Below are 13353 nucleotides of genomic sequence, written 5' to 3' on the forward strand. Positions count from 1 at the left end.
GGTCATAATGAGTATCTAGTTTAATAGAAAATGCATGGAGTTAAATTGTGTCTTTAACAAGCAATTCCCATAATATTATGTTGCTTGTATCACAAATTTTATGTAGCTATATAAATATTTATCATGAATTTCATCTTGAACATAGACTCTTGATTTTTTATTTGAAGAATTTTTTTATGCTTATGAAATTTGTCAATCATACCATTGGTCCATGAATCGGCAACAATACTATGACCTCTCTCATATATTTAAAATGTTAGTCTAAAGAAAAACAGCATATTTGTTTTTTGAAGTTATAAATACCATTTAAAAGGAAGTTTTTTAAAAGATTTTTAATTCATCTACCTTTCATAAATGACTCTCGTCTACTTTCTATTAAAGATGGAAGTATTGGTGGAAATTAAACTAGAGAAGAAGAATGAATTATACTTAGAATAAACTAAGATGATCACTATTTGATTTTAGCAATATAAAATTCATTAGTGATGATAAATTCATTTATTTCCTTCATATTTATTTTATTTTAAATTAATTATTATTTTAATTTTACTTTGCTTTAAAAAATTAAACCAAACCTTATTTATATTTGAATTAAAGTTTTTAAAATCTTATTTATATTTGAATTGAATTGAATTGAAATTTTGGAAAACAAACTAATGTTCCGACTGTATTCATTCAAAAACAATTTAACCTCAAAAGGTTTTTCAATTGTGCTCAGTAACCTGTGTGAATGATGCTGGGTTTTATCGCCCAGATGCATACATGGAATCTGAACCCTACAAGCCCGGGCCTGGTTATCTAAAAGGAATAGAAACATAATTTTGAAATGGATCTATTATGTTATCTAAAGCTGAAGGCTGAAACTTGTATTGTAAATTGATGATTCAGTACTCACAGCTATAAACTGCTTATGATGCCCAAAATTTTATTTGAGCAGAATCATAAAAAAACAAAAGAACAACTCAGGTTCTCCTCGGAGAAGCAATTGACAAAAGAACTTCAGACAGAGGGAAAACTGAGTTTGGAAGGTTCATAATAATGAAGGCAATTGAATGCCTGCTGCAGTTAGTAGTGTTGATTATTTGTTGGATTTCTTGAGCAGCTCTTTCATCCATTTGAAGTTGAGCTTCTTCTTCCCAGATCCACCCTTGCTAGACCCATCCTTCTTATTCTTGCCATCTTCTGCTGACGGTGGTGGAGGATCGGGGGTGTTGTAATCCCACTGATCCGCCCAGGACAGCCCACCAGAATCCATCTCTCCTATCTTTGATGCATCAATTCGATGGGATATCAAGAATTGAACAGCTTTAGGCTTTAGATATTCATTGCAACTGCCATTTACTCAATTTAACCATTCTCATCTTAGTTATTACCTTTTTGACTCCGTCTCTCATTGAACTCGTTAAGGTCCATGGCCACCCTACATTTCAGGAACCTCTTTGCCTTTGGATTGGTTGATGAATGTCCCTGCTTTGGATGGCTCTATTTCCTGATGGCTCTATTTCCTGATTTGGGCTCTCTGTCTAAACCACAAACACTGCTTAAAGCCAACAGATCAATAGATGAAAGAGAATCAACTTGTTTTAACTCATTCTTTCACTCGTAATTCAATTCTAAAATTCTAAGTTCTTGACAATGAAACCAATGGGTTTGGGCTCTTTAAAGGCCCATGATAGTCAATTACATTTGAAGTGCCTAAGAATATTGGTTTTAAAAAAAATCAATTAAAAAAAAAATGGTTTTAAATATAGAAGTTAGCAAAATTAATTTTATACACATTTTGAATATGAGGTGCTAGAGTAAAAGTCATCTACACCAATTCAATGAACAAAACTTGACAACCCAAAATCAACCTAGGTATGTACTCTTAATCTCACTCCAAGATTATATCATATCGGTTTAGTATCATATTGAGTTTTTAATATATGGTTAAATTTGATCGATTGAATAATAATAGAAAGAAATGGGATTTATATATGAATAAATGAGATCAACAAAGACTAATTAATTATAAAGAAATGAGATCTAAGTATGAAAAATAAGACTATTATAATGCACAAAGAAATGAAACCTATTTTAATTGAGTGAGAATTTTTTATATAGTGCCAAAATTTAGCTTAGTTACCATAGGAAAATCCTATTAAGATATTTAATTGATTTCAACCACTCAAATTTAAGTCAAATATTATACATCACTTATTCAAACATCAAGCTAACACCAATTATAGTAAAGGTTCCAACTTTGGAATTACTGAATATTAAATTTCCAAATTAATTTTCATGTAGTTTGCAAGACTATTTAATTGAAACAAAGGATAGATAATATAACACAAGGTAATATATTTGCAATTACCCTTGACAACTTGAAATTAAATATTAAATATGAACAAGAAAGCCATGTTTGTATCACCGTCGATTTTTTTTTTCTAATATTGACTTCATATTAAAGGGAAGAAAAGACGATACGAGAAAAGTAGAGGGAAAAAAACTAAATTAAAGAAAAGGAAATGTAAAAGAATTAAGAATGTAAGAAAATTAAAAGTTTATTTGATAATGATTTTTAAGTAGTGCTTTTAACTTAAAAAATATTTTTGAAAAAAAAAAAAAAAAAGTGTTTGACAAAATTTATGGAACACTTTAAAAAAAAAAAATTAAATTACTTTTAGTATTGAAAAATCACTTGCAGTGCTTTCATAAAAAATACTTGATAAATGATTATCTTAAAAACACTTTCAAAGAAAATACTTTCATTAAAAATACTTCAGGTAGAAATACTACCAAATGCACTCTAAAGCTATGTTTGGTTAAACAAAAATAACATGGAATAAGATAAGAGAAATGATATTATATCATATCCCATATTTGTTTGGGATATGATAAGTTACCTCATCACTTATCATATCCTGTATTCAACAAAACACGGGATATGATAAGTGGTGTTATATATTATCTATCATTATTTATTTATTTATTTTACATAGGATGTGTTAATCTCATACTAACATATGAGATATGTATATCCCAAGTATCAAAGAATAACAAAAATGTTGCTCTAGCATTTCTAACTGATTTTCCACATCCTAAAATTATTATAAAATTAGAATTATAGGAGATGAAAAAATTAAGATCATAATCCTATTACATTCTTAAAAATGAAGTGCTCAATGAAAAGTAATGACCCATTTCAAACTATTTTTAATTTAACACACTGAAAATCAATCCAAATAATTTTCTCATATCTCATTAATTTCCTTTATTTCATCCTCACAATTTAATTTACTACAAAGAAAAGCTAAAATCATTCCGCCTTCTTTTGCAAAAAAAAGAAAAAACATCATTGAATCTCAAAAAGAAAAGCAAGGACAATGAGCCTTATATGGAGATGATCTTGTGAAAAATAGGCATTGAATTCATTCAACTGCTTCCCTTCTGTTTGAGAGTGATTTTATCCCCGAGACTGAGAGCAATTCCTTGAGTTTTACTTCGTATTCTGATGAATCCAGTTATTTTGCTATTGGCTTGTTTCTCAATGCTCACATTTACTAAAGCATCCTCTCCAAATACGCTCTTTGCATATAGGTTTGCCGCAAGGAACCCACACTCCCCATCTAATGCCGAGCTATGTCCAACCAAGAAAGAATGGTGACAAGCAAAGTAAAATGATTAATCAGTTGGAAAACAAGGCCCTTGGGAATTAAGATAGAAGGTAAACTATTGGTATTAGGGCTTTTAACTCGGTTGGCTTTGGATGTATTTTTGGTTTATTACTCGATAACTAAAGTTTTTGACTCAAATTGGTAGCATAATGTGATAACATAATATTGCATGTTACAAGTTCAAGAACTATTGATAAGATACCAATCAATAAGCATCTTCAACCGTCACGGCTATTACTAGCCTAAATACGGGCTATAAAAAGAAAAAGAAAATAGAAAAGAAATGAAATGAAAAGAAAAAAACTTGGGATTCTGATTACTTTTCATGGAAAACCACACAATCCAAACCATGCAATACAGTGTCGGGGCATTCATTCCCACATGTATCTTCCCCACTATTACCAACTTGCATAAGTTGTGCATACAAAATTCAACTAGTATCACTGGTCCGTATTGGTGATACGAGGAAGACGTGTCTCTAAGGAGGATGTGAGGCTATGTTCCATTGTATGAAAAAAAAAATTGAGAAAGAAAATCTTTTAAAATTTCTCCATTTTTTTTTTAATTTTTATTTCTTACCTTTTTGCATGATGGTCAAACATAAGAAAAACATTTTTCTTAACATTTTTTGTTTTCATTAAATTATGCATTTTGGAATGTTTGAAAGAAAGAAAGTAAAGAACACAGAAGGAAAGAACGAAATTATAAAACTTTCTTTTTATCTGGTTATTCATGGAAAATTTGAGGGAAAAAAAAATTAAATATATGAGAGATGCACTTTCCTCAATTTTTTCTCATCATTTTTCAAAGAAAATGTGCCGGATATGAAAAAAAAAAAGGATAAAGTAGAAAGAAAGAAAAAATAAAAAAATAAAAAATAGATTTAAAATTAATAAATTATTTTTATATATAACTTTAAATTTATTTTAACTCTTTTATATAAAGATTAAATAAGTTAAAAGTGAATAAGTTTTTTATTGTCTTAATTGTATTTTATTTTCTTTGATATTTTCCATAGTAAAACCAAATATGATAAAATCATTTTCCTTCACATTTTTTTTTTCCTTAATACTTTCAAAAACCAAGTATAATCTTAGTATCTTTCCCCTTCTTTTCCTCAACTTTTTTTTCCCTTAACCTTTTCTATGGTATCTAAACATGATAAAATAATATCTTGAAGTTATGTTTGATTCTCAAAAAAATTAAGAAAAAATAGAAGGAAAAGAAAATTGAGAAGAAAAAAAAAAGGTTATGACATGTTCAGTAACTGTTTTCGAAAACAATTCTAAAAAATAGCTTTTAAGAACAATTTTTTAAAATTGTTCTCTGATTTTTGTAGAACAAAATTTTACTTGAAAAACTAAAATGCTTTTAACCTATTTTTAATATTTTTAAAAATATGTTTTAGAAATAATTTTCATATCTAATATTTTATTTTTAATTATTTTACATGTTTTTATAATTATTTTGTAAAACAGCTCTTAGAAAATAAGTAAAAACAACTAAAAGATGTTTTATAAAAACATCTTCTTTTTTATTCCTAAGAACAAAAAACATAAAACAGTTTTTTATTACCAAATGTGTGTTCTTTATTTTTTGTTCTCGAGAATAAAAAATTGTTTTTTCATAGGATCACATAATCACTTCTTTATATGTCTTGATCAAAATGGAACTAAACTAGAAACCTTTTGTTTGTCACCCATTCGATCACACCTAAGATAGGCCTTGGAGGCAAGGTTCCAAAATCAATTTTCACACTCCTCTTGGTGTTTCTGAACCTATTAGATCTATCATCAATCAACAATTTTGTAGCCCTAAAACAAGATATAAAACCAAACATTGAGATTGTGGCACCTTGATTTGCACTAGTTTCTTAATCTTTGTTATTTTGAGGGAAAAAAATTAAATATATGAGAGATGCACTTTCCTCAAATTTTCCTCATCAATTTTCAAAGAAAATGGTAAGGAAAATCTTTTAGAGTATGTTTGATTTTTGAAAAATTTGAGAGAAAATGTGATAGATATGAAAAAAAAAAAAAGAAAAAAAAAAGAAAAAAGAAAAAAAAAAAGAGGGATAAAGTAGAAAGAAAGAAAAAGTAAAAAAAAAATAAAAAATAGATTTAAAATTAATAAATTATTTTTATATAGAACTTTAAATTTATTTTAACTCTTTTATATAAAGATTAAATAAATTAAAAGTGAATAAGTTTTTTATTATCTTAATTGTATTTTATTTTCTTTGATATTTTCCATAGTAAAACCAAAGATGATAAAATCATTTTCCTTCACATTTTTCTTCTTTTCTTAATACTTTCAAAAACCAAGTATAATCTTAGTATCTTTCCCCTTCTTTTCCTCAACGTTTTTTCCCTTAACCTTTTCTATGGTATCTAAACATGATAAAATAATATCCTGAAGTTATGTTTGATTCCTGAAAAAATTAAGGAAAAATATAATGGAAAGAAAATAGAGAAGAAAAAAAAAAAAAGGTTAAGACATGTTCAATACTGTTTTTGAAAACAATTTTAAAAATTAACTTCTAAGAACAATTTTTTAAAATTGTTCTCTGATTTTTGTAGAACAAAACTTTGCTTGAAAAACTAAAATGTTTTTAACCTATTTTTAAAAATATTTTTTATGTCTAATATTTTATTTTTAATCATTTTACATGTTTTTATAATTATTTCGTAAAACAACTCTTAGAAAATAAGTAAAAACAACATAAAACAACTAAAATATGTTTTATAAAAACATCTTCTTTTTTATTTTTAAGAACAAAAAACATAAAACAATATTTTATTACCAAACGTGTGTTCTTTATTTTTTGTTCTCGAGAATAAAAAACCATTTTTTTCATACGGTCACATAATCACTTCTTTATAGATGTCTTGATCAAAATGGAACTAAACTAGAAACCTTTTGTTTGTCACCCATTCGATCACACCTAAGATAGGCCTTGGAGGCAAGGTTCCAAAATCAATTTTCACACTCCTCTTTGTGTTTCTGAACTTATTAGATCTATCATCAATCAACAATTTTGTAGCCCTAAAATAGAATATAAAACCAAACATTGAGATTGTGGCACCTTGATTTGCACTAGTTTCTTAATCTTTGTTATTTTGAATTCAAAAGATTTTCAATTAATGGTGACTTAAGTAGGGTTTTCCCATACTTCATAGGTTAGTATTTGAATGCATCCTTGCTAAGTCACTATTCATTTTTGTAACTTTTGTCCATTATCACGAGAGGGCATTCTAAATTTCTCATATATATATATATATATATATATATATATATATATATATATAATAGATAGGTTGCAGGACTCTTAACAAAGTCCAGATAAGTGAGTGTCATTAGTCATATTTTCATTGTAAATGTATATCAAAAGATCATATGGTTAAAGTAATAAGGTGACATATCTAGCTGAGAGTTTAAAGAACTTACAGTGGAGTAAGGCACTTCATGTTAGTTGACTTGATTATATGGTCCAAAAATTCTTTCTCTTCTTCAATAATAGTGTTTACAGCAACCTGAGAAAAATTTTATCACATTAAATTTAATCAAAATCCCAAATGGGGGAAAAAAAAAGATACGAAGACCATGAATAATAAGGAACAATCTAAAATAATGATAAAAAGAAGAAGCTCAATTATAATATTTCATAAAACTTAATGTTTATTACTCAATGACTTAAGTTGACTTTTAAGTTAAATTATACTTAATTTGTTGATTTAAAACTTATTACTTAATTTTTATTTTAAACATTAAGGTTGTTTAATAAAATTAATTTAAAATTTATTCTAAATCATCAAATTGACATATTTATTCTCATAAATTATAATTAGAGCAAATGAGGTTGAGTAATGATGAAAATTGTTGAATGGTAAAAGAGAATGTAAAGGTAACTATGACAAATAAGGGTAAAGAAGTAAAATAAAGATGTGAACTTAAGAATAAGTTAATTGTTTTTACTTATTACTTAAAGTTGTTTTTTACTTTAAACCATACCATTAAGTTATTTTACCAAACATACTTAATTTACTTAATAACTTAAATTAAATTATTAAGTTATTTTAAGTTATTAAGTTGGTTTACCAAACACCCACTTAATATTCATATTCACAATGTATAGTGTACATAAAGGTTTGATAAAATAGTTAGTTAGAGATAAAGCATTATCCTAATCAATGTTTTCATAACTGGGTTGATCATTAAACACAAAAGTTGCCCAGTCATGTCATTAGTCAAACTAGTGGTTCAACCATTGTTAAACCATGATGTCATAAATATATAACTTAGATATTATTAAAATAAAAAATTATTATAAGTTAAAAATATATACAAACAACTAAGAACGATGTCTCATCTTCTTTTCTTTAATGTTAATAAATTTCGACGAGCATAAAAAGTAAATGTATTAATATTTTACTTTTATTGAATAGTCCAAGTATAATATTTAATTGTTAAGAAGATATATCCAAAAATGAAATAAAATTTTATTATTTCTTAATCCACATCTCAATAGCTATATATTCTATTACTCCATTTCAACAACTTTATAAATCTATAAATGAATATGGATAAAAATGTATATTTATTTTAAAGTTTTTATATAAGCCATTTTACAAATATAATCATCATATATATATAACAAGAAAGCAACCCCAACCCAGTGGCTACTAAATGCTTCCCTTTTAATAGGAGGGCCTCATTCAAACCCTTCAACACTCAATCAAAAAGAAAAAAGAAAACCACCATGGTGGTTGAACCGCTAGGACAAATGAACAATAACTTACTAAGCTATTTCCACATACCAACCAACCAATCAGACAAGAAAACAACTAAAGAATACTATACGTGGAAGTGTCAGCATATCAGTATCTTCCCCACCCCTAATTTGGTATCTTCAATAGATAGGATGTTCAATTTTCTGTTAACATGATAAGCCCTCTTGAAATCAGGATCATTTTCTGTGATTGAAAATGAAAACAATTTCTATATCCATTAAAAATTGTATAACAAAGTAGGCATCACTGAATTTATAGCATTCAAGAGCACAACTATGCTATAATAGAAGGTTAACTGAAATTAAAAGGCATGAAAAGGTCAGAGGTGACAGAATACATGCTTCAAAATCAAAATCTAACCACCTATGATAATCTCAATTTAGAAAGACAATAAGAAATAAAGCATGCAGCTCCCAAAATCTAACCAGCATAATTGGCAATAATGATGTTCATGTTATCAAAGCAGTCTGGGAAACTTGCTCAAAGAGACCAATCAATAAATATAGTATTGAAATTAAGAAGCAAATATTATGAGAGACGTACCTTGTTTTCCCACTCAAACTCAGCCCACATGGTTCTAAATGCCACATCAGCACAGGATGCCGGAGAAATGTAATCCATTATATCAATATGGATGTCATTGAGGACAATAACATTTCGTTCAAGCACATTTGAAGTCTCGTAAACAATGTTACCAAATATGACTCCTGTTTCAGTTGAAGAAACCTTAATATTTGCCTTAATCTGCTTGCTTGATCGGGGAGCTAATGAATAGTTTTGTGGGTGCTCCACAAGTTTGAGATCACCCATGGTTGCCAACTCCAAGCACAAATTCTGGAGGGTCAGCTTGGTTCGATTGATGATGGTAACATCAAGGACAATGTCATAATGATGAACTGTTACATACGCTTCAGCATAGACAGGGTCACTGAATCCTGTGAGCTGAAGAATGCGATTAAGTTTATTTACATCATCTCCATCCTTTGTGAACCCTCCAGTAGCACGTTTGAGATCATCTTGCACCTCATCTTCCAATTCAAGCTGGCTCATACCCTAGAAAATTATGTGCAAACAAACTGTAATCAAGAAACTCAAGGCTTTCTAGATTCCATGACCAAATATTTAAAGAGTGAACATGAAAAAAAAAAAAGTACTGGAGAGAAAAGGAGACCAGTAAAGCTTAAATTATTTATCCCTTTGATTTCAGGTAGTACCATAAAAATTCTACATTGGAGTGTCCATGACATAGAAAATGCTAAGTCCTGGTCTTCATATCCATAAAATCATTCAAGAACTACAATTTTAAACACAACGGATTGTTGCTATTGCCTGAGAGATTTCCCAAAAAGAGCTTCATACGCTTCAAAGAAAATTCAATACTTCATACTTACTGAACTGAATATCTAGGCCGCTGACTTGGTTCTGAAATGCAGGCGAGCTGAAAATGTGGAGCAGGATAATAAGGCTGTCAAAATAAAAAATAAAAATAAAGCTAAAAATTCAAGTTGATCCATCTTATTCAAAGAGCTATCAGATTGCCTCGTCAGCATGACAATTTTATTACCAGGCCTGCCAGATCTCACTCCATCATATAACTCTAAAAATAGCATTGCTTATAAGCAAATGATCCATCATCCTAATATGCATTAGTTCATTGGTTCATTGGTTTACCTAATCCTGAGGGTAGATAGATTCCAGGATGCTGGTACTGCACATCTTGGCATTATATCGTGATTTTCTTATACAGCTACTTTATCTTCTATTCGTAACTAGAAGATGCTAGGGAAGAGGGATCACCTTTTCTTGCATATTCAATTTTCTCTCTTGATGTGGCAAACAATCTTCATTATCCCAGAGTTAAGTTGGCACCACACCCCAACAATTTTTTTGTCTGATATGTCTTGTGGGCTTTCCATGAGGGGTTCAACTAAGGGGATCCAGTTTGGAATGGAGTTTCTTAGCTTTCTTCTCTTTCTGCCCTTTGGTGACTATAAAGGTTCAAATAAGTGCTATGTCGGTGTACTTCTAATGGGTGAAAGCTGGTGTCTTTAAATGGTCAGAGATCCTTGCTTCCCAACTTCTAACTGGGACAACACAACTAGCCTCCTTCATGGGTGAGTGATATTTAACATATAGCTACACTTTATGGAGTTCAGGTCAAATTGGCATTGGAGCACTTTTAAAGGGAGAAAAAGATGTCCTGTTGGTTTTCCACAAAAAAAAAAAACAGATATTTGATCATAAACAAAAACAGAGCAAAAATTTCATGTGAATAAACGAAAAACAGTAGCAATAGACCTAGGCATCATTCCTTATCATCTCTCACCTAACTGAAGGTAAAACACTATTAAATGAAGAATGCACAGCAGAGTAAAGTGGGGTCTTATTACAAAGTTCAGAATAATAAAAAAAATGTCCAAAATGATTATGAAATCAAGACAAGCATGCTATTAAATGTATTTCAGTAAGTAATTTCACTTCGTAGAAGTGAAAAAGGTGAATAATTTTTAATTACCTTCCTGCTTTTCAGATGATAGAAGTCAATAAGATCATCTGGCTGTGCATGGGAAATTTGAGCCTTTGCTTTAATTTCCTCTGTTTCACGAAACTGCTTATCAGCCAGCATTTTAACAAAACTCTGTCGGCAAGACTGCAGCCATATCTTCCTAATCTCATCACCAGTGTTACATAACAATCTGATACAAAGGACAATCCTATCATAAGAATCATTGTCGATTGGGTGTGGGAAATACGAGGACTGACCCAGTTGCAGCATAGAAACCATGATCAATAAGACTTCTGTAGATAATTTGTTCACTTCAGTTTTCAATTCCTGAACATCTTCCAATCGCAAAACAAGCTTTGTCAGTGTGCAAGCAACAACTGCCCCGAGGAAAAAGTCGCCTGAAAGAATCAATGATCTCAAGTTTCCAACCAAAGCCAATGATCCTTGAACAAGGGTTTGTGGTGACAAGGTAGTTTCTATGGCTGCACTCTGTGTGGCATAGGTCCCATCTGCAAGAATGGCAGGACGTCTAGAAGATACAGTAATAGAGTTCACCTGTTGAGAACTCTTCAGAGCATTGGGTGCATCTCCTTCCTCACTAGCCGTGAAGAATGGGAGCTCCCCAAGACACTGCTTAATTGTCTCAATTCCACTCTCAACTTCCGGAATAGAGAGGCAGTACTCTCCAAGGATCCAAAGAGCACAAGAACACACCCTAGCAGCACGGATCTGGTAAAAAGTGTCCAAAAGCCTCGTTATTATCGATACCCGTAACTTTGGATTTGTTTCAATAATCTCACGCACAAAAACAATCACATCTATGGCAGAAGCAACATTGTTGTCCCCCAAGAAATCCATCAAAAGAAGAACAACCGTGCTCGCCACCTCTGGGAACTTAATCGCACAAGAATGTATCCCTTGTATAAGCATTTGCCTATACTCCCCATTCTTCTCAAGCTCAACACTCTGTGTCTTCACCACCTCCTTCTTCAGCACAAGCACAACCTCATCAACATTCTTCGGGGTTATCAAATCAAGCGCAATATCATTTGTTTTCCTCCTAATATCAAGACTTGGACTCGATAAGGCCCTAAGCACATCCATAATCATCTCAACCATGACCCCCCTATGCAAAGACTTAAGCTCATTGAGCCTATCTAACACAATAAGCTTAACATTGTTATCACTCTGTGACAGCAACAGCTGACAGTATGTGTTTGCCGCAGCCCTAATGGCAGTCGGGGCAGATGACAAGGACATTAGAGTATTTGCACACTCGTATATAACCGCAGTCAAGGGCGAGTTCAACAAAGATATAATTATCTTAATGTACTTCCCCTTTTCATCCTTATTTGTCCTACAAACCTTCTTAATCAATTCCAACACCACCATCTGCATCTGCTCATCCCAATCCGGAACCCTATCAATATTACTGAAAACATAATCAACAGCCTTAAATTGTGCACAATTAAACAACATCAAGAACGCATTCCGCTTAACGGAAGCGTCCAGCTCCGACACCAGCAGCTGCTGGATCAGCTCGGGAGCGTGATCCAGCAACTGCTCGCCATGAGGGAGGCCATAGATCGACATAACCGCGAGCACCGCGTTCCGCCGAACAAAGGGGTGGCGGTGCTCAAGGTTTCCGATGATTGAGGGTACCAGAGGCTCGATGAGCTCGGGCTCGGCGACGCGGCACAGGAAGCGGAGGCAGACGCCGCGGCTGTACTCGTTAGGGTGCTGGAGGTTGTTGCGGAGGTTCTGAATCACGAGGATCATCTCCGGAAGCATCCGGCCGGTGGAGTCTGTCTTTTTTAGGGTTTCGAGATAGAGCAAGAGGAGCCTTTGGATGATGTGGTCCTCCGATGGGAGGACGTAGCGGATGATGGTGATGAAGAGTTGGGGAATAGATTCTCCGTTGAGGATCATCAAAATGGCTTTCTTCATAGCGTCGATTTTGGCGTCGAAGTCGTTGGATTCCAAGGCCTGTTTGATCTCGTTGGCCATGGCGGGCGTGGCCTTGTCGAAGTGGATGAGGAGACTGCACGATCTCTCCATTGATGGTTGCAGAGATGGAGATGTTGCAGGCCAAACTCCAGAGGAAGGGAGGGGGAGATCGAGACACACCGTCTTTGGTGGTGGACGACCGAAAGTGGGGATCAGGAAATCCGGAGAACAGAGCTGACTGCTCTGGGACGAAGGGTGGAAGGGCGTGGCGAGCTTATAAAGGTTTGCATTGGGTGGGGTCGGGTTTGGGCTGAGATTCGGATCGGGTTACGGGCAAAGGATTAAATTGCACTGAGTTGGATGTTGGATTGAAATTTGAATTCTTTCTGGTTATGCTTGGGTGGAACGTTTGAAAGAAATAGAACATAGAAGAAAAATAGAAAGAACCAAAAAG

At 32.1% G+C, this 13353-nt stretch overlaps 1 protein-coding gene across 1 annotated transcript; it reads right to left on the reverse strand.

The window, feature by feature from the left end:
• Window positions 1–3209: 3209 nt before the first annotated feature.
• On the reverse strand, window positions 3210–13132 carry LOC117921975 (coatomer subunit beta-1-like). The gene is made up of 4 exons (XM_034839923.1): window positions 10962–13132; window positions 8990–9499; window positions 7104–7189; window positions 3210–3619 (listed from the first exon to the last, which is right to left on the reverse strand). The coding sequence occupies exons 1-4, from the start codon at window positions 13008–13010 to the stop codon at window positions 3415–3417; spliced, it is 2850 nt and encodes a 949-aa protein (XP_034695814.1). The 5' UTR covers window positions 13011–13132; the 3' UTR covers window positions 3210–3414.
• Window positions 13133–13353: the final 221 nt, after the last annotated feature.

The sequence above is a fragment of the Vitis riparia genome, chromosome 9, assembly GCF_004353265.1.
Source record: "Vitis riparia cultivar Riparia Gloire de Montpellier isolate 1030 chromosome 9, EGFV_Vit.rip_1.0, whole genome shotgun sequence".
NCBI lineage: Eukaryota > Viridiplantae > Streptophyta > Magnoliopsida > Vitales > Vitaceae > Vitis > Vitis riparia.

Excerpts from the sequence above, each read along its gene's own strand:
- LOC117921975 (XM_034839923.1), bottom strand. The coding sequence starts at position 13,010 with ATGGAGAGATCGTGCAGTCTCCTCATCCACTTCGACAAGGCCACGCCC. Across the intron at positions 9,500-10,961 it reads ATCATCTGAAAAGCAGGAAG|GGTATGAGCCAGCTTGAATT; the intron begins GTAATTAAAAAT and ends ATAATTTTCTAG. Across the intron at positions 7,190-8,989 it reads AGTTTGAGTGGGAAAACAAG|GTTGCTGTAAACACTATTAT; the intron begins GTACGTCTCTCA and ends AATTTTTCTCAG.